General features: G+C 35.9%; 1 protein-coding gene across 2 annotated transcripts in view; it reads left to right on the top strand.

Moving 5' to 3' along the window:
• LOC128990964 (ubiquitin carboxyl-terminal hydrolase 48-like) overlaps positions 1–22,862 on the top strand; it is a 109,599-nt gene that overhangs the window by 8,474 nt on the left and 78,263 nt on the right. Inside the window, exons 8-14 of one of the 2 annotated variants that reach the window (XM_054413648.1) lie at positions 194–387; positions 2,895–3,125; positions 3,714–3,877; positions 5,895–6,130; positions 6,527–6,613; positions 7,334–7,458; positions 11,085–11,263. In XM_054413648.1, the coding sequence (XP_054269623.1) occupies positions 194–387; positions 2,895–3,125; positions 3,714–3,877; positions 5,895–6,130; positions 6,527–6,613; positions 7,334–7,458; positions 11,085–11,263 (1,216 nt within the window). Of the gene's footprint in view, positions 1–193; positions 388–2,894; positions 3,126–3,713; positions 3,878–5,894; positions 6,614–7,333; positions 7,459–11,084; positions 11,264–22,862 lie in introns of both variants that reach the window. The other variant, XM_054413646.1, reaches the window with a different exon arrangement.

Below are 22,862 nucleotides of genomic sequence, written 5' to 3' on the forward strand. Positions count from 1 at the left end.
ATTGTAATGTTTTTTAAGTGTAAAGTTTTGTCTTTCTTGTGCCAGTTTGGAGTCTTTCCCCTGCAGGTATGCCTGATATTTCTCACAAAAAATCCTAAAAACCTAGGCCCTTATACCATCTTACATCCATAACCATTTATACTTCTCATTACAAGTTTCATCTTTTAAATACTTAAACAAAATGTTATTTCAGGCAATAAGAAGGTGAAGCTTCCAAGGTTGCCCAAAGGGTTTCAAGGCTCCACAGATGCCTACATGTTGGTGTACACTGTGGATCAACGCAAGTCTAACTTGACTGAAGTGCCACTGCCTGCCAGGCTGCAGAGCTATGTTAACTCTAAGAATAAAGAATTTGATGACTTCTGTGACGAAATCGAATCCAGCAAGGTAATTACTGTGATAGGTCTACTAGTGAAAACTGTGTAAATACTTGCAAGTGTTAATCAATCCACGTAGGGTGTTTAAGACTAACTTATTTCAATTCAATTCCAATCAAATTTATTTTACAATGTTTCAACAATATTTTTTACACCCTATTAATTTTTTAGATTTACAAACTTAGGGACTAAACTATGCTTAGGCTGTGGAAGATATCTAAAATTTACAATGCAGATATTTTATTATTTGTTAAAATTGTTTAAAACGAGGTTGGCAGCCTTTTTTAACCTTGCATTAGCCAACCCATATGGGCCGCAGGCCTGTGGAACGTATTTAGCAGAGCAAGGGGTACAGTACGAGTGCAAACTGAACTGATAAAAAGTAGCGGCAGATACCAGGATCCGAGCCCAAAACATCGCTGCCTTGGGTCTGAAGTCAGTGGCGCTACGGACTTATCCACCAACTCGCCAAATTATTAGAACCAACAGAATATTTTATAATGGAATTGACATCAAAAGTACTGAAAGATGTAATAAACTCTGTTCTGTACGAAAATGGGCCAATAAGCTAAATCTAGGCAAGAACCTATGTACCAAGTCAAATCTCCTGATCCCTTTAACTATCAAGATCAAGCGATATGGTCAAACTGGATAAAGGTATTCTGAATGTTCCGTAAAGCTACTTGGTAGGCTTTGAAATCAAAAGATCAGCAGGTGAACATGTTATTGTACTGCATAGGCCAAGAAGCGGAGGAACTCCTAACTTAAGTAGGAATGTCTGAAAAAAAAAGGGTTTCATTTGATGAGGTAGTGAAAACTTTTGATGATTATTTTTAAACTAAGAAGAATATATTTTACCATCGGGCTATGTTTCTACAGAAAGACCAATGTCCAGGGGAGAAAATTGACTTGTACATTGACGATTTACATCAAAAGTCAGAGAGATGTGACTGGTCATGCAGCAATTGTAAGAGTAGACATTTTAATGATGAAATGATACTTCTTAAGCTTGTTACATGAGTGTTTAGTAAGAGTTTATCCAATCACCTACAAAAATGGGATAACGTTGACTGGGGCAGTTCAAGCCGCACGGCAAGCAGAATCAATGGAACAACAGACTATTAACTCGGAAGGGATTAGCGAAACATCAGTCATGGAAACAAGAAAGACGTTTTAATCAAGGTTTGGTAAAATCAGCGACAAAGGAGTTTGCCTCAGCATTTAATCACAATAGTCAGAAATTTAGTTGATGTGGTTCAAATCAGTTTCCCTACAAGGAAAAGTGTCCAGCAGTTGATAAAGATTGTTTCAGATGCGGATTAAAGGACCATTTTAGTCGTGCATGTAAACATAAAAGTTTCAATTCAGTGGTTCAAGAGGTTGAATCTGAACCAACATCTAGCAAAGTTAATCTATTTGCTCTGAGTTCTGTTACTATTGGGTATCAAATATCAGTTTGTCCCAGCCGTTTTTTGTAAAACTTTGGTTAATAGGACAGATTTTCTTAACTTTGTTTTGATTTAAAATTGACACTGGTGCTGATGTCAGCTGTATTAGCACTCAAAATGCACAGTTTTTCAATCTCAATATTGAGAATTTCGGAATTCTCTTCTTCCGACTTACGGAATTCTGGGAATTTTAAAGAAAAATCCCCATTTTCTGTACTAAATGAACTTTTAATTAATAATAAATGAAATAAGAACATTTCTACAGTTTACAATGCTCATAGTAGGCCTACAAGTGTTCTAACATTTCTATACATTTCCTACATTTCTTTACATGTTATTAAGGGGAGTTAATAGTTTTCCATCAAAGTCCAAAATTACACTCTGGCTAAATGTGTTTAATAACAATTATTTGATATTTTGCAAAACTTACTGGAGCTTTACGTTTTTAAAATTGTTGAAGTAAGCAATTCAGATAATCGGAGTTTTGGTTAATTGGAGTTCGGATAATTGGAGTTCTACTGTATTGCAAAAGGGGGTTCATGTATGGATAACTGATTTAAAGCGGTACAGGACCATAGTAGATAGAGGTTCCAATGATGGAGAATACATCGTGAAGTCTAATGGAAATTGTTTAAGAAGATATATTTCTTAAAGATCACAGATATTGCTGGAATGGCGGAAATAATCATGAATTTCGCTGCGGTCGTAAGATATAAACACAGATGTCCGACATCGCAAGAAATTATGACGGGGTGTTGCTGTGATCGTGGAAAATGATTACAGTTATCGATCGCGAGAATCATCACAAATTTTGCTGAAATTGTAAGATATGATCACTGATGTGGTCACGACTGCAGGAAATTATCACTGGACACCTTGCAATTGTTACAAACTAGGTTATACAAAATTGTTATAATATTGAGGGTGTATTGACTGGGTAGCTGAGTAGTTTAAGTGCCCACCTTGACAATTCAAAAGGTTCCCAGTTGACTGATAGCAGTGACCTTAATCAACAAGACCAAGTTTTTAATACTCAAAATAAACAAATCATTGTTTGTTACTGTTTTAGCAACTAGGGATGGTGAAGAAGGAGGAATTGTTGGACATGTACAGATGTTTACCTGTAGACGGTGTGACTGACTTGGAGGAGATTGATGCGATATCCACCGATTGGCTCATGTCTTGGCTGGAAGGCGGCGAGGGGAACTCGCATCAGATAGACAACATCAAACTGCTGTGTCCTCACCAAAAGCTAGATCCTTGCGCCGTTACACAAGCCAAGTTCATCTCAGCTCGAACGGTAAGTTTTTGTCACAATCTTACCGTTTTCTTGGACAATTGTTGGGCTTGTATACCACATTAAGAAAAGCTTGCAGTTTATTAAGGCATACAGGTTTGAATTTAGCCTCGGGAGATCTTTTATAGACTTGTGAATTAATTTATTGGTAATCGTTGCTAATTTCTCATATTTTAAATTGGCAGTGGCGACTGACTGAAAGCCATGCAACCAATATTTTTTTTTTTTAAGTGGTTGGCGGCCTCTTTTAACCTTGCATTTGCCCGTCCACATAGACTAACCACCTGTGCGTGGAACGTTTACAGCAAAGCAAGGTGTGAGCCGGTACAGTACAAAGGTGAACTGTACTGATAAATTTTAGTGGCAGTGACCAGGATCCGAACCCACGACATTGTTGCCTTGGGCCCGAAGTCCGCGACGCTACCGACTGAGCCACTGACTCACTGACTTGTTATATATTTGTTATCAAGCCAGAATATTGCTTGGAGAGTTATTAAGTTCTATGCTACTTACTCACAATATAGTTTCAGTTAAGTTCAACTGATATTCAAATGCTGGGAGTAAATCACTAATAGTATATTTGTTTAACAGGCAGAGTTCCTGTATGATCAGTACATCGGAGGCCCTCGTTTAAACATGTCACAATCGATTTGTGAAGAATGCGTCGTCAACTTCTGCACAGTTCTCAGGTTAAAGGCCAAAACTCTGGATGAGAGTAAAGAGGTCACAAATTTGTTGAAGAAGAGAATGGGAGTGTAGGTATTTTTATGCATTTGGTATTTTATAAACGTTATTGGACTTGTGTGTTTTCATAGCTAACTCAGTATTTCCAAAATTGTGCAACTTTATACTTCTACCAGCTATATCATCAATACTGGTTATGGACAGTTTACTTTAGTGATGGGTCGGTACCACTTTTTTAATGTCGGTTCCGGTACCGGTTCCTAACCAAAATCGGTTCTCGGTTTTGGTACCATCGGTACCTCATTTTAAATTAGGCTGCTTAATTGTTTTATTTGAAAACAAAATATCCCTATTTTAATTATTAAATCAGATTTTTTTTCATTAGTGTAGGTTGGTTAAATTAAGGGATTAAGAAAATAAAACTTTGGCCTATTTGTACAAACAACACTTTGACAACCAAACACATTCAAATCAAAATAATATATGCCATACCAGAAGTGTTAATACAACTTAACCAACTAACACTGAAATAATCATCTTACAGCCTACTATTTATAATGTCTTATGATAAATATGCCCTTTCAAATAGCCTTAAGCACAGAAAACATACTACTATAACCCAGAATGCCAACCGCATGGTAAAAAGCATTAAGTGTTTTGAGAGAGCTTTGCCTGTCAATCGTAGGCAGTGCCACCAGCGTTGCCATGCACTCAGCATAGCAACGCTGGTGGCGCTGCCTACGATTGACTGGGTTATAGTAATATGTTTTCTGTGCCTTAAGTGAAATAATCATCATGGTTGACAATTTGAATTTTTTTTATGAGTAAATAAAAATATAACCTATTAACTTGGTATCGAAGGTATCACAACATTTCACCATTGATTCTCTGTCCCGTTACTTTTCCCAAGAACCGGTGGAACCGACATTTGACGTTAAGTACCGACCCATCACTAGTTTATTTGTGTTAGCCCTACATTAAGTCTCACACAGCAAGTACAAAATTAATGATTGAATGCAAAATATTATGTTGAATGAGTAGTAAGACAGTACAGCCAAGTTTTAACATGAAAGACAAATAGAATATTTTGTAACAAAAAGACAATTCAAACCACCGTAAAGAAGTAAAGACAAAATCTATTAATTGCTTTACGTGCTTCGACAATTAAAAAAGTTACCATTTTGACAGCATTTAAAAGCTTAATATGATAAGATATTTTCAGTATATTATAACTTGGTATATTAAATAAGTTTCATTTTGTTGGGTTTTTACAACCAGTAATGAGGCAAAATCTCATAATTGGGCTCTATCACTGATATTAGGCCATTAAATGTGATTCTAAGAGCAAGAAAATATTCATTGATCACAAAACATAAATGGACAAAATCTCTTGCATAGAAGACTGGCCAAAACAGATTTAACACTAAAATCACACTTTTGTAAGGTCATTCCATCCCATATTTGTGTGGAAGAAATTTTTCTAGTTTTTAGAAGTGATAGAGTTCGATAACTTAATAGAAAAACTTGAGAGTCCAGTAGTCTATAAAATACAAAAAAAGTTCACAATTATACCTCACAACGTACGGTATTCCTCGTTTTACAGGATTTCTTCTGAGGGAAGTAGTGAGGGAAATCGTTGTGTGAAAGATAATTAAAGTAAAGGATGCGTTTTTCTGGAACTGGTTGTAACAAGACAAGAGTTAGGAATGCAATGGATATGTTAGTTAAATACACTTTTTACTTACTTACTTACTTACTTGGTACCCAAGGAGGTACTTTGCCTCGCCAACACACTGCCTTCAGATTCCACGATCCATTGCTTCCTCCTCTCTTCTTCCCATTCTTCTCAGGTCTCTTGTCACTTTATCTCATTACCTCAAATCTTATACTTCTCACCTCAGCCACAATATCCGGGTTCCTGTACAAATCTCTCAACTCCCTGTTGTGCTTTACTCTCCATTCTCCATTTTCAAAGGTTGGTCCAAAGATTTTTCTTAGAATTTTGTTTTCGAACACTATAAGTCGTTTTTCGTTGTTTTTATTATTTTTAGAATTGACGGTTTTGCTAATAAATAACTTTCTTTCTAGGGACGAACCTGGGTTCTATGTAAACAAGTACTGCATAAAAACCTGGCGCACCAAAGTGCTCAATATGGTTGAAGTCAAACAATCCTCTTCCAGCAAAATGTCCAACAGATTATCTTCTCCGAACGGTGAAGCTTCAGAAGCCCAGACTGAGGAGAACTCTTCTTTACAGACCCATCCAGAGAACAAAGTATCCAATGAAACGGAAGAAACAAAGAAGGAAATTACCAACTGTGAAGGTAAAAATTCATCTCCAAAAAAAATTCATAGGAAAAAGAATATAATCCGGAGTGCAATGTTACGTAGACGAAAAACTGATCAAAATGTGACTGTGCCTTTAAGTGAAATAAAAGAGTGTTTTGTTCTTTGTCAAAAGCTCCATGTGAGGCTAAACCAAACGAACAATTCACCTAAGACTTTTGAACATAGCCTGCTCAGTCAGTGTAGACAATTAGTAGTTAAACTTAGAAGATTAGCCACACCACTCAAGAATCCAATCGGAGTTAATTGTCGCAGAAGAGTTTCTATTGATAGGCACAATAGAAGTACTCAAGTAGATAGAAAATGTAATGTAGAGAAGAAAGAAACTTGTGAGGAAAATACTCAGCCTGTTAATAATGATAGAAATTTTACAGTAAAAACTGAAGATGAGGAAGGAAATAAAACAGAGGACGAATCAGACTCAAATATAGGATTTAACGAAGCTATCGTCTGCCCTCATGGTGAGTTTTTACTTTTTAGTTTTATCATTTGACAATTCAGTAACTAGTAGAATCCCGCTTAATCCAACCACATCCTAGATGTTCTAGATTAATGAAGATTTTATTGTGGTAATGTTGTGACCATTTCCCATGGTCATTTGGACATCATCGCTATCTTTTGCAATTGTGGACAAAATATTTGTCCCACGGTCACGGAAACACCATCGGCGTGTTTTTGATAACCAATAGGTTATTGTCATCTCCTGCTAATCTAAAACAGATACACAAAAATTCCTTGTATATAACCAGAATTGCATATGAGACAACATTTGGTACAATAGTGTATTTCAAAATAACTCACATCCATGAAATGAAGAGTGCATGTTACCCTTTTAACTCTTTTACGTCCAATGAATTTAAATTTGGGGTATTTGGGGTTTACAGTGCTACCGGTAATTTGTCCATTAGAGAAATATATAAAAGGGTTGGATTCTGTTTACTGTAATTATATTAATTAAAAAGTTTAGGTTATGTTGTTTATGTTTTGGTCATTTGGTTAACGTTTAGAGACTGTGCACATTATGCTTTAAAGTTTTTTATTATGTTTGTAGGCTAGTGTTAGTAGAACTGTTATATTGTGTGCTAACTTTTTCAATAGATCAACACCACTGAAAATTCTTGATTCTTGTGTCTGTTGTAATTGAGGATTTACTCATTGTTATATGTAATACAATGTTGCAGGTAATTTGTCCATTGAAGAAACAGACAGAAGGCTAGTTCCTGTCCGTGTGTGGGAAATCTTGCTACAGTATTTTCCGTCAGCACCTGCCTTCCCCAGTGGGTCCCGGCCTTGCGACCTATGTCAGGTTGGTGGAATAGTATCTGGGTAGAATTAATCATCGAAGCTGCTAGTGATGGGTCGGTACCACTTTTTCAAAGTCGGTACCGGTACCTCTTCCTAGCCAAAATCGATTCTCGGTTCTCGGTCCCGGCACCATCGGTACCTTATTTTAATTTTTAGGATAGGCTACTTGATTTTTTTAAACAATATCCATATTTTTTAATTTTACAGTATTTTGCATTGGTATAGGTCGGCCATGAAAAACTAAAGTGATTAAGAAGATGAAACTTATATGTAAACAAACACCCTTAAATAACCAAACACATTCAAATCATGTAATGTAGCAGAAGTGTTAAAAATATTTGATTAAATTGGTGATGGGTCGATATCTTTCTCAACTACTGAAACATCATCACTGTTTTTCACGGTCGCGACAAGGTCATAAACATTACTCACACACAAACACTGAGACGTTGCCTTGCCATATAAGTTATTTACATCAAGAGACAAACACTGAGACATGGCCTTGCCATAGAAGTTATTTGCATCAAGAGACAAACACTGAGACATGGCCTTGCCATATAAGTTATTTGCATCAAGAGACAAACACTAAGACATGGCCTCACCAAATAAGTTATTTGCATCAAGAGACAAACACTGAGACATGGCCTTGCCATAGAAGTTATTTGCATCAAGAGACAAACACTGCGACATGGCCTTGCCATAGAAGTTATTTGCATCAAGAGACAAACACTGCGACATGGCCTTGCCGTATAAGTTATTTGCATCAAGAGACAAACACTGAGACATGGCCTTGCCATATAAGTTATTTGCATCAAGAGACAAACACTAAGACATGGCCTCACCAAATAAGTTATTTGCATCAAGAGACAAACACTGAGACATGGCCTTGCCATAGAAGTTATTTGCATCAAGAGACAAACACTGCGACATGGCCTTGCCATAGAAGTTATTTGCATCAAGAGACAAACACTGCAACATGGCCTTGCCGTATAAGTTATTTGCATCAAGAGACAAACACTGCAACATGGCCTCGCCATATAAGTAATTTGCATCAAGAGACAAACACTGAGACATGGCCTTGCCATATAAGTTATTTGCATCAAGAGACAAACACTGCGACATGGCCTTGTCATATAAGTTATTTGCATCAAGAGACAAACACTGCAACATGGCCTTGCCATATAAGTTATTTGCATCAAGAGACAAACACTGAGACATGGCCTTGCCATAGAAGCTATTTGCATCAAGAGACAAACACTGAGACATGGCCTTGCCATATAAGTTATTTGCATCAAGAGACAAACACTAAGACATGGCCTCACCAAATAAGTTATTTGCATCAAGAGACAAACACTGCGACATGGCCTTGCCATAGAAGTTATTTGCATCAAGAGACAAACACTGAGACATGGCCTCACCAAATAAGTTATTTGCATCAAGAGACAAACACTGCGACATGGCCTTGCCATAGAAGCTATTTGCATCAAGAGACAAACACTGAGACATGGCCTTGCCATAGAAGTTATTTGCATCAAGAGACAAACACTGAGACATGGCCTTGCCATATAAGTTATTTGCATCAAGAGACAAACACTAAGACATGGCCTCACCAAATAAGTTATTTGCATCAAGAGACAAACACTGCGACATGGCCTTGCCATAGAAGTTATTTGCATCAAGAGACAAACACTGCGACATGGCCTTGCCGTATAAGTTATTTGCATTAAGAGACAAACACTGAGACATGGCCTTGCCATATAAGTTATTTGCATCAAGAGACAAACACTGCGACATGGCCTTGTCATATAAGTTATTTGCATCAAGAGACAAACACTGCAACATGGCCTTGCCATATAAGTTATTTGCATCAAGAGACAAACACTGAGACATGGCCTTGCCATAGAAGCTATTTGCATCAAGAGACAAACACTGCAACATGGCCTTGCCATATAAGTTATTTGCATCAAGAGACAAACACTGCGACATGGCCTCGCCATATAAGTAATTTGCATTAAGAGACAAACACTGAGACATGGCCTTGCCATATAAGTTATTTGCATCAAGAGACAAACACTGCGACATGGCCTTGTCATATAAGTTATTTGCATCAAGAGACAAACACTGCAACATGGCCTTGCCATATAAGTTATTTGCATCAAGAGACAAACACTGAGACATGGCCTTGCCATAGAAGCTATTTGCATCAAGAGACAAGCACTGCAACATGGCCTTGCCATATAAGTTATTTGCATCAAGAGACAAACACTGCGACATGGCCTCGCCATATAAGTAATTTGCATCAAGAGACAAACACTGAGACATGGCCTTGCCATATAAGTTATTTGCATCCAGAGACAAACACTGACACATGGCCTTGCCGTATAAAATGTTGCATTAAGATACAAACACCGAGACATGGCCTTGCCTTATCAATTCTTTGATATTAATTTTTTTATAACTTCCCGTTAAATCTCGTCCCGAAAAAAAATCCCGTCCTGCGGGAATAAAAAAATCTCGTTTCCTCTCAACTTGAAGTGAAAAATCTCGTCCATCACTAATAAACATCTTACTTGGCCGTTAGACATCATCATGAATTCCCGCCTTCATGGAAACATCTTTGTCGTCGTCCGCGATCGCGATCCCGGCAAAATCCTCTCCTACGATCATTGACTCCCGCGGTCACGGAAACGTCTTCGTCGTCGTCCACGATTGCGGCAAAATCATGAAAACGTCATGCGGCCATGTAGACATCATCATCGTATCCCGGGATCGCCGTAACGTCATTGTTATCGTCAGTGATCGCGATCGCGGCAAAATCATCTCCCGCGGCTGTGTAAACTTCATCGTCGTCTTGCGCGATGGCGGTAAAATCATTAAAATCTCCCGTGGCTGTGTAGACGTCATCATTAACTCCTACGGTCACGGAAACGTCTTTGTTGTCGTCCGAGATCGCAGTAACGTCATCATTATTGTCCGTGATTGCGATCGCGGCAAAATCATCTCCCGCGGTCCGGAAATGTGTTCGTCGTCTTGCGCGGTCGGGGTAAAATCTGTTATTTCCCGGCATTATCGGCGCCGGGTTTTGGTACCGCTAGCGACATTTCACCATCTGTTCTGGGTTCCGGTTCTTTTGCCGAGAACCGCCGGAACCGACATTTGACGTGAAGTACCGACCTATCACTAGAAGCTGCAAAGGCCATAATACAACCTCCACCTGCCAGCATAGATCAACCAAAATACTGAAAGGTGTATCTGGCTTTTGCTACCATCAGGGAGACAATCTGAGAACACTATTTGAAGCATCCTCTCAATATATATCAAACCAAAACTGTACCACTTATTTCCTGATCATTAAAAAATCATTGCCAATCCAAAAATGTTTTTACAAAAATTCAAAGACTGGTTGGTGACCAAAACATTTCATGAATGTTTAAGTAGAAATCAAGATGGTTTAATATTATAGTTATTTTATTTTGATGTTATTCGTACTAATTTAGCTTTACAAATTAAAATTATAATACTGTATTGACAAATTTCCTGTCATTTTATGATGTACGGACATTCTATGAATAAATAAAATAGGACTTAAACTTGTAGTGGTTTTCACAAGATTCTTGTGTGTTACAGCACTTGGCATCCAGAGATGAAGTTGTTAAACAACAATACCATGACACAGCTGTCAATCAGAAGAAAACATTGCTAGACTTGTTCCAGCTGAGAAATAGGCCGGTGCTTGGCAAAACTGAAGAACCTGTCTATGTGCTGTCAAAAGAACACTTTTACCAGCCATGGTGTTCCTTCCTTAAGTAAGTTATATTCATCTTTTCATATTCAACGTACAGTTTTAAGGATTGAATCTAATTGCATTCCCTAACATCATTTGGATGTGATATAACAATATTAGAAACAAATCAAAGGAGCGCTGAGGTGGTTTGGTCACTTAAAAGGATAAATACCCCCGCCGCAGCAAACCTGCGGATTAAGCGAATTTCCACTGTTCAGATTGGCTTTTCACTCAAATATTTCCTTAAACTAGAAGTAAAAATGATTTTCTTTCTAAAAAATATAAGTAAAATAATCAAAGCTTAGTATGAAATGAATAATTTTGACAAATCTAATCAAAACTTATCCATATGCAAGCAAACTACAACAGTTTACAATATTATTCTCCATAAGAAAAACATAGTTGTCTAATTCCAATTTAGGTATATATTTTGGAACTTTCTCTGTAACCAGTAAGCATAAAGCATATCTTACAACAATGCGTCAATAGGCTAAAATATTTAACTTTTTAAAATCTACAACTTGGTAGGAACAAAATTTATTTCTTTAATACTTTCTTATTAAATGACGACCATACAAAGTAGGTATTTTAAGCTAAGTATGAATGTAGATGAGTGTAGGATGAGTGGCGCAATCTTGTAGTCTTGTTATTGACTAAGGCCGACATTCCTTAGACACAGCTGTTAATTAATAGCCCATACAGCTAATGGCAACCAAGGGACCTACAGTTTATAGTGGAATCCGAACCACATTTTTGCCTTGGTATATACGAATTGGTCTAATTATCAGGATAGTACTGCGGATAGTCGTAGTACCCACTTGTGCGGACGTTAATCCACACCAGGGAGTATCGCATCCACAGTGCATGCCTATAAATATCCACAATTCGTGACCTCCTAGTAGCTGGATTACAGGACGGCGCTACCCATCATAAATTAGCTTACAAAAGTTTATGTTTAAAGAATAACAGAAACACATACATACATATATATATATGTATAAATTTGACCGGTTCGTTTTTTAAGCTCTGGGGACCTCAAAAAAAGTAAATTGGTTCTGGGGCTAGGGCTTACTATGAGACATACAGTAATAGTTAATAGCCTAAATGGGATATTCGCTGAAATTGATCCTGGGTCCAGGTCTTGCCATGAAATCTACGGTATATTTGTTTATTCCCTTTATGAAAATTTTGCCTATAAGTAAATGGTTTGCTTACTGAATCCCATGAACATAAAATATATTTGAACATAACAGAATGAATATTAAATTATATAACATAAGGGAGCATGTAGCCTACATTAAATTATATGACATATAACTTGAATTATATACATATCTATAACTTAGAATTACCTGAATGTTTGAGTCTGTATCGCATCACTAAAGCGAACAGATTTGGGTTTTTCTCCTTTTTCATAATTTTCAAAAGTCATCTGCACTTGACTCGACAAACTTCGGCCTATCTTCAACATTCCTTGACATTTATACGCCGCTGCATTAAAGAAAAATATTTCATGATTTCCATCCATAGCCATGATTGATCGATATTGCACAATCAAGAACAACTATTTGGAACTTGACAGGTTATAAAAACATACTACTTTTGTTAAGCCTATATTGTTAATATACAAAACTAGCACACCACTGGCAATGTCCTTTAATTCATGTCTGTGTCCAACAATCTTGCAACCTTGTCCAGTCCACTTTCCCATTTACTCACCACAGTCACTTCACGACTACTAACACACGTAATCAGCCACAAGTTCTGTATTATTATTGTTACTCTAGGGCTTAAAAAAAATGTAAGGTTTGTACATAGACAATCACACCTTAAAAATGTCTATGTTTGTTAATTAATTGTGATTTGTTTTAATTTGTGACACACTCTTGATAACAACAATGATAAAAAAAAAACCAGTAAGCATTGGAATTGGGAACCCCCTCAACGACACTACCCAACCACACTACCAGCAGTGCTCTCAGCAGTCATTTGCCTTGTGATGGTTGCTTTGGTTGGGTTGTAGTGTTTTTTTTATTATGTCCGTGCTAGTTGGTTTCTTAGAACGCATACGTCAAACTTATGTGTCAATACCCTTTGTGTATAGTAAAACGGCCGGCATTTTGTCAAATTTACGTATTGATACACTTAGCGTCACAGTGTATGACAATACCTTACTGTATGCAATTCATATGTTCGTCAAATTTATTCTTATTGATACCCTTAGCGTCACAGTGTATGACGATACCTTACTATATGCAAATCATATGTTAGTCAAATTTATGTATTGATACCTTTGCGTCACACTGTACGACGATACCCTACTATATGCATTTCCTATGAACGTCAAATTTAAGTATTGATACCCTTAGCGTCAAACTGTACGACAATACCTTACTATATATGCAAATCATATATTCGTCAAATTTAAGTATTGATACCCTTAGCGTCAAACTGTATGACAATACCTTACTACATATGCAAATCATATATTCGTCAAATTTATGTATTGATACCTTTGGGTCACACTGTACGACGATACCTTACTATATGCAATTCCTATGAACGTCAAATTTAAGTATTGATACCTTTGGGTCACACTGTACGACGATACCCTACTATATGCATTTCCTATGAACGTCAAATTTAAGTATTGATACCCTTAGCGTCAAACTGTATGACAATACCTTACTATATATGCAAATCATATATTCGTCAAATTTATGTATTGATACCTTTGGGTCACACTGTACGACGATACCTTACTATATGCAATTCCTATGAACGTCAAATTTATGTATTGATACCTTTGGGTCACACTGTACGACGATACCCTACTATATGCATTTCCTATGAACGTCAAATTTAAGTATTGATACCCTTAGCGTCAAACTGTATGACAATACCTTACTATATACAGTATGCAAATCATATATTCGTCAAATTTATGTATTGATACCTTTGGGTGACACTGTACGACGATACCCTACTATATGCATTTCCTATGAACGTCAAATTTAAGTATTGATACCCTTAGCGTCAAACTGTATGACAATACCTTACTATATACAGTATGCAAATCATATATTCGTCAAATTTATGTATTGATACCTTTGGGTCACACTGTACGACGATACCTTACTATATGAAATTCCTATGAACGTCAAATTTATGTATTGATACCTTTGGGTCACACTGTACGACGATACCCAACTATATGCATTTCCTATGAAAGTCAAATTTAAGTATTGATACCCTTAGCGTCAAACTGTATGACAATACCTTACTATATATGCAAATCATATATTCGTCAAATTTATGTATTGATACCTTTGGGTCACACTGTACGACGATACCTTACTATATGCAATTCCTATGAACGTCAAATTTAAGTATTGATACCCTTAGCGTCACACTGTACGACGATACCTTACTATATGCAATTCCTATGAACGTCAAATTTAAGTATTGATACCCTTAGCGTCAAACTGTATGACGATACCTCACTATATGCAAATCATATGTTCGTCAAATTTAAGTATTGATACCCTTAGCGTCAAACTGTATGACGATACCTCACTATATGCAAATCATATGTTCGTCAAATTTAAGTATTGATTGATACCCTTAGCATCATACTGTATGATGGAGGATGCCTATCTAGGTTAACTGTTTGTTTCAGTTTTCGGGTTACATCTCAATTTTTAGCCGATTTAAGACTTTTCATAAACATTATCTTGATTCCAAACACTCAAATTTTTTTTTAGCTTTATTCACATTTCCATCACACCCTATGTCGTATTTCTATAACCTATTACCATGATCCTTACTACGGACTTATGTATATATAAAATAATTCAAAAATATCCAATAGAAAACAATGTTTATTGAAAAAGGTTTCATAGTTGATGCTCCAGGATCTCCAAAGTCAGATGTTTCTTGATACGTCTTTCAATTCAATTTGAAAACTTTCTAAGGTTCCTGTTGCTTAGGCTCGTGATAGGTTATGTTTAGTCAAGGCTGGGTATTTCTAGTCAAGGTTGGGTATTTTTGTCAAGGTTGGGTATTTGATGTCAAGGTTGGGTATTTGTTGTCAAGGCCGGGTGTTTGTAGTCAAGGTTGGGTATCAAGGTCGTTTTGTTGCTGCATATTTCTGCTCCATTTTTCCTTCCCCTGCAGCACCTTCACCCCCAGATGTTGTGGGGGTGGGAGGAAGGTCGTGTTGATCTATAAGAGCAGGTATCTGATGAAAGGAGCTGGTGGAGGTGGACGATCGAATAACTGCTCCAAAATCCACCCTATGGTCACCCCAAAACCCACACCTGCTAATACCATCAGAACACGAATCACATCCATTGCTTGTTTACTGTTCAAAAATATTCAACCAAGAGTAAATTTTGATTGATGCCACTTGTAAAATATATCTCTGTAAAATGAGTTGTCTCTATGGATACTTAGTTTTTGTTGTATTTGAATTTTGTCTATAGCAACTACTAATTATGTAATTGAAGTGAGTGGATTTTAAAATGTTTACCTACAAATTTGTCCGTTATAGAATACAAATACTTCCTTCAAATACCTTCCTTAAACTTTAATCTGACAAGCCAAATTGTAAATAAACTATATAAAAAAAGTTTTTTACTAGTAAAGTCTAATTTAATTTTAAATCTAGTCAAACAAAAAGTATGAAATTCAGCTTTTTAGTGTTCTGTGTATGAAATAAAACAAAAGTACAGCTTTAATAATCATTGCTATTAATGTTTTTGATGACATGGTGGTAGACTACGCAACCTTTCCTAATTGAAATCTTCTTGGAGGCAAACAATGAATCTAAACCTAATTCTATATTTCTATGACTTTATTTTAGATAGGTTTTACTTGAATTTTGATAAATGGCTATGGTATGGACATTGGAAAAGTTTACATTAAGAGGTTGGCATTTCATTCGTCAACATTACTGTGATCTTTAAAACACATTTCAATCAATAAACCTTATCATTTATTTTGTGTTAATCCATGCCATTGACAAGTTATAGTTATAGTCCTCGCTACCCTAACTTGAGGCAGCCTAAGGCCGCACAAGGTATACAGCGTGTAGCCTTGGGCTGCCTCAAGTTAGGGTGGCGAGGACTATAAAGCTTTTTTTCTAAGGGAACGGTAAAAATCCTGGTCTTGTTGTTATCTGGAACATCAAAATCTTTGATGTGTAAGATGGCATCTGTGTCCAGAATAGAACCAGTGATCTTAAGATTTTAAGGCAAGAACAAGAACCACTTGGCTACCAACACTTTTTTTAAGACAAATGGTTCTCCTGCAAGCATGAGACCAACCCTGTAAATTTACAATTTTTAAGTTTTTACGATATACAGTGGAAGAATAATCGTGAAGACAAAAGTACACAATTGACGTTGAGACTGTCTTCAATTTCCAATACCTAACCTACTTATTTTATGAATTATTTTTTATAAACTTACCAGTAACCAAAACGATCTACTTACTTCCCCATTGTGAGATTCTGAAACTGTACAAGATTTGGTGGGTTTCTGGTGGGTTGGTGAGGAACTGCTTTCATCAAAACTGGATGCTCCTCTCTCAGATATTGACAAATCTCTCTATCTCTTTTATCAACTCTTTTTTTTATTCCAACAAGCTCTGTTAACAATCTATCCTAACTATATCCATTCTGTTCCTAAACAAACATTAAAAATGTTCTTTTATAAATCTTAGCAACTTAAATTTAGATATAAACATTTTTTAAAGTTTATAAACAACCAACTATTGAGTGGTTATTAAATGTAACCTTGCACTCCAAAGTAGGAACAGTAAGTCTGAATAAACTATTTCACTGCTTCAAATAATTAAATAGGGGCCTAAATCAACATCCAGCAATTCTGTTAAAAATCATAAAGTATTTGTACCAACGTTGTGTACAGGGCACTGATGTCACAGAAGCATATTTGAGCTTAGAATATGAATGGTCACAAAATAAGAAGTTTTTATTAATACTGCTAAGAGAAAAAATGTGTGAATTAAGTACAAATAGTGGAAAACCAGGTTTTCCGGCAATAAAAAAAATAATATACACTATTAAATTACAGTTTTCTTACATTGCACTAGAGTAGACTCCAATATACCACAATTAAGAGCTGAAGAAAATCCCGAATAACATGAAAACAAATTAAACATAATGAGATCGTAATGAGCAATTGCTATAAAGTACTTCTTACAATTTAACTGATGAAGGCGTCTCTACTGGTTTGAGTAAGAAGAAGGTAAAAATTATACAATAACCCGCCGCAGCAAACCTGCAGACTGAGCCAATTTCAATTTGCCTGATTTGTTTTTCAATTAATGCTATTTAAATAACATTATGTTTAATGAGTACGGTACCTTTGGTTTGCTGCTACAGTTAGGCTAATAAAGTGTGTTTTTAGTAGAATATTAACAGCTTAGTTGAGCAGAGCGAGCGAAGCTCTTTGAGACCGGACCTTATGCAAACTATGTAATCAACTCAATAACATAATGTTCAGATTGTAGCACAACGGATTGAGTTATCAAATAATTAAATAACTTACGTCATCAATCCATAAATTGCTGTGGAGTACGCGTTTCAACCATGAGGTCATCCTCAGCTCCACTGTCACTAGGTTGAATCTGTTTCTATGTTGCTTTGATTTTGTAGCAACAACCTCGATATATCAAATAAATAGGCCAAACACATTTTACATTCATTACACATACACGACACGTACGATACATTTAAATAACTATAAAAACTACGATTATAACACCGTGCGTATGGCTGGACGGGCTCAGGTTTGCGGCTATTATTAGGCTGATGGACAATGAAAGAATGGTAACCAGCTGAAGATGACGTCATGGTCCAAAGTTCAGTGCAGGATACCGACCAAGTCAGTGTAGCCGCAAACCTGAGCCCGTCAAGCCGTACGCACGGTTCGGAGTGTTGGAACTGTCTATGGCAGTTTTATTAATGTATCATTAATACTTAAATGCCATGAGAAGGGATGGAAACAGGTCCTTGACACAGGAAGTGGTGAAGGAAGTAGTAAAGGCTGGCATTGGATATTTTAAGGATATTTCGTTTTCATAAATATATAATCCTATAATCTTATATGAGCAATGTTTGCTTGTATTCATACTTGTTTGTATGCTTGCACAAAGATCTCAAAAATAGCTTCTCGATGGAAGTCAAGGATGCACTTAAGATATGTCCGTGGTTGACCTGGAAAAATTAAAATTTCTCCTCGGATTACTTTATATAGCGTTGTCGTCAGTAAGTACAAGAACTAACTGAGCAATTTTTACAGGGAGAGTTACAAGAATAAAAAAAAACAGTAAACGGACGTTAGGTGCTCTTCTCGTATGATGAATGATTGTATTGACCAGTAAACGTTTTTATGTTTGTCTAAGGAGGCCTTGGATTATTGCATACATTTTCCCTCAATAAGGCTCCAAGTGAGGCCCCCTGTAACCACCGTGTCCGTCGTTAGGGAAATACTGCCCTGCTGACGGCCAAATACGTGCTCAGATAATGAGTGATTGCTCTTACACTGCTCTCTATGGACGCAAAAAACATTATTCTGCAGGTATTTCTGTTATTTACGACCAGAGTATTGTGAAATTATTTGTGCAAAATTATACATGTCAGTGCTATTAACATTCAAAGAAAACAAGTACCATTATACCAGAATGAAAAATTCATAAAACTGAGGAGTAAAATTTGTATTAATGTGTTGGTATAATTTTTTGTTAAAGTTCATTGTTAGTAAGTTAATTTTGTTCAAAGTATTATTACATTCATTTTCCCTCACTTATCAGCAAGCAAAACATAGGATTTAAAAAAAAGTAACTCACCTAAGGTCTGACCACAATCAATGTACATTAAGCAGCTATAGCCTTATTAAAAAATTCCCTCCAACCCATACCTATTTCGAAACAAACTGTTCAATGTCCCGAGATCAAATATTTGATCAGCCGTAGCTCTAATCTTCTTTCCATATTTCATAATTCCCTTTGTGAAGTAATTTACAGTAAAGGGGAGAACCACATTATTTTAATTTAGGTTTTAAAATCTCTTAATTTTAAATACCCCTCACAAAAAAATTTGAATAGAACCAAGCAAACACGATAATAAATGTTATCCAGAACCATATACCATTCAAAAACAGCCTCCATTGCAAACTGCAGGACAAATCGCACCTGGGCAAAAACCAAAGTGTCGGACATTCTTAGTGAAATGAGGAAACATGTGGTGGATATAAGAAGTGGGCGAGTATTGGCAGAGGGGTAAGTTATGATTTATGTGTTGGAATCACAAGGGCAGACCTCATAACTCACAGAGTGGCCAGTGTCCCGGAGGAGTTGCAACATTTATCACAAGCCACAGGCAAATACTACTCACTCTTATATGCTCCGTGTTTGCATCTTGCGTAATTTATTGGTCAAAAGGAACACCGTTTGTATTACCGATTTATTTCCTATCTAGGTTATTGCATTATATTTATTTATAGATTGTGGATATTTATAGGCATGCACTGTGGATACGATACTCCCTGGTGTGGATTAATGTCCGCACGGGTTAGTACTACGACTATCTGCAGTATTATCCTGATAATTAGACCAATTCGTTTATACCAAAGGCAAAAATGTCAATTATATGCACTGTATAGCAGTCAAGTCATGATGCAACATGGAAATAATAACCAATCACAAAACACTAAAGTCTATAAAAGGTGTAGGGTAAACAGTTCACACAATGAAACACTAATCGCACAGTTCGCAATGACTCCACCAATTCGACTGAAGCATCATGGCCAACCAATCCTAAACATGTTACCGGAATAATTGATTATCCAAACTAAAAAAATCCTCAATGAAATGTAATATCAACTAAACTGTAATAATTTATTTGTTGAATGACATTATGCAATCACCTAACACATTTTTAGTCAAATCCGCAAATTCTCTAAATTCATCATTTGAATTTAGAGAATTTGCGGTTTTGACTAAAAATGTGTTCCTGTTATTTTAGGGTACCTAAGATTAACTGTGTGCACTTAACTGTAGTCTGGCTAGAATACCTCAGACCCCTCAGACAAGCATAAATTAAGATGCATTTTGATTCAATAATTTTAATTTGATTTAAATAATCTATGAAGCAGGGACATCAAAACACTGACATAAACATTAAACACACCTTTAACTTGTCTTAAGCCGATCCACAAGTTTGGTAAAACTATATCTATATTATATAGGGTTGAGGGCCTTGTATTTGTCGTGTTATACCTAACTGACTATTAGTTTAAAAACCTCAATTAACTATTTAAATTAACCTTTGCTGAAGGACTGGTTTTTATTTATTCTAAAAGACTGTTTTGTCTGGTATTTAAATTTAAAGTCATATGTTAAACTGTTTCAAAATGTAAATAAAGTTTAGTTTGTTGTTTTGTTTTGCATTGAACATAAGCTCATTTTTCTTCTGTTAAAATTTATCTAGTATTTTGTCATTTCTGTTAATTTTACTACCTAAATAGTCCGTGATATCACTATTAACCGTGAATCGCGTATCAGTGACGACTACATATTTAAACAATCTTACTGGTTAAGGGAGGAGTTGATGAATAAAACTGAATTTTTTAGAACTTTTTATTGATATATTTTGGTTCTCTACTTAATTCATACACAAAAACTATATTAATCATATACTAGAGGACCCATGCTGCTCCGCAGCGTTAAACTAAAAATAATATCCAAGAACTAATCAAATTTATGATTTATTTTATATCTTAATACTGATTCAAACGATCAATAGCTCAACTTAAAGCCTATAATTTACTGATTATTTTGAGTCTAAAACATACATGAACAATACTGGAGCTATTGATTTTTAGTCATAGAAAAACCTTATAAAAATAAATGTTTGTGTAGGTCGTTCTCCTTGCGTTTACTTGAAACTCGTCCGATTTGAATAACTAATACAGTAGCTTAAATGAATGCAGGTATTTCACTGAAGGTTCTTAGATCAAAATATATAGATTGTATAGTTATAACTGGTAAAATACATCTTAAATTGTAGTAAGAATTCGAAAATGAATCAAATTATGTTTTTCGGTTAAATAATATAGTAGGTAAATATATGCTGATGCTTGATGTGAAATCTTTGCGTGTATACCTCCAATTTAAGACCTCAATCATGAAAATCGGTCGGGTAGAAGAACCAAATGCATTCGGAAAAGAGAAACCAAATTTAACTCCCATAATAAATACATGGGGAGCAAATTTCGTTTACGTATAAGCCCAGTGGGGTTATAGATAGATATATGCCCATGCTTGATGGCAAATCTGTGTGTGCATACCTTCAATTTGAGACCTCAATCGCGAAAATCGGTCGGGTAGAAGAGCCAATCAAACTCAGCAAAGAAAAACCAAATTTAACTCCCATAAGAAATACATGGGGGGCAAATTTTGTTTACGTATATGCCGAGTGGGATTATAGATACATTTATGCCGATGTTTGATGGCAAATCTGTACTCGAATACCTTCAATTCGATACCTCAATCATGAAAATCGGTCGGGTGGAAGAGCCAAACGAACTCGGAAAAGAAAACCCAATTTTTTTAATATATAAGATTAGATGTTTATTTATTTTAGAAGAGCGGTGGCTACAGCTGCTTTCAAGCAAATGTCACAGCTGATTCTGTGGATTCCTGAAAAGCGTATATTTTTTACCCTGGATATTATACAGCTTCCCTTCTAGAAAAGATTGTGTTTTTTTTGTTTATTTTTGATAGCTTGTTCAATTTACTAGAGGACCCATGCTGCTCCGCAGCGTTAAAATAAATATAATATCTGAGAAATAATCAAGTTAATGATTTTTGATTAAGTAATGCTGTATCTTGAGCTAAACTGATTCAAACGATCCGTATCTCAAATTAAGGTCTATAATTTACTGATTATTTTGAGTCTAAAACATAAAAAAAAAACATGAACAAAACTGGAGCTATTCATTTTTAATCATAGAAAAACCTTATGAAAAATAATGTTTATGTTGGTTGTTCACCTTGCGTTTGCTTGAAAGTCATCCGATTTGAATAACTAACTAATAGCTTAAATGAAAGCCGGTATTTCACTGAAGGTTCTTAGACCAAGATATATAGGAACGAACTCAGAAAAGAGAAACAAAATTAAACTGTCGTAATAAATAAATGGGGAGCAAATTTTGTTTACATATAAGTCGAGTGGGATTATAGATAAATATATACTGATGCTTGATGGTAAATCTGTGCGTGCATACCTTCAATTTGAGACCTCAATCATGAAAATCGGTCAGGTAGAAGAGCGAAACGAACTCGGAAAAGAGAAACCGAATTAAACTCCCATTAAAAATACATGAGAAGCAAATTTTGTTTATGTATAAGCTGAGTGAAATTATAGATAAATATATGTCGATGCTTGATGGCAAATCTGTGCGTGCATACCTTCAATTTGAGACTTCAATCATGAAAATCGGCCGGGTAGCAGAGCCAAACGAACTCGGAAAAGAAAAACCAAATTGTATAAATGTAAAAGAGGATCTGTAGGACGGATTTAAGGAAATCCTAAT

This window comes from Macrosteles quadrilineatus, unplaced genomic scaffold (genome assembly GCF_028750875.1).
Source record: "Macrosteles quadrilineatus isolate MER2022 unplaced genomic scaffold, UCM_ALF_1.0 Scaffold_3__2_contigs__length_128488019, whole genome shotgun sequence".
NCBI classification, from domain to species: domain Eukaryota; kingdom Metazoa; phylum Arthropoda; class Insecta; order Hemiptera; family Cicadellidae; genus Macrosteles; species Macrosteles quadrilineatus.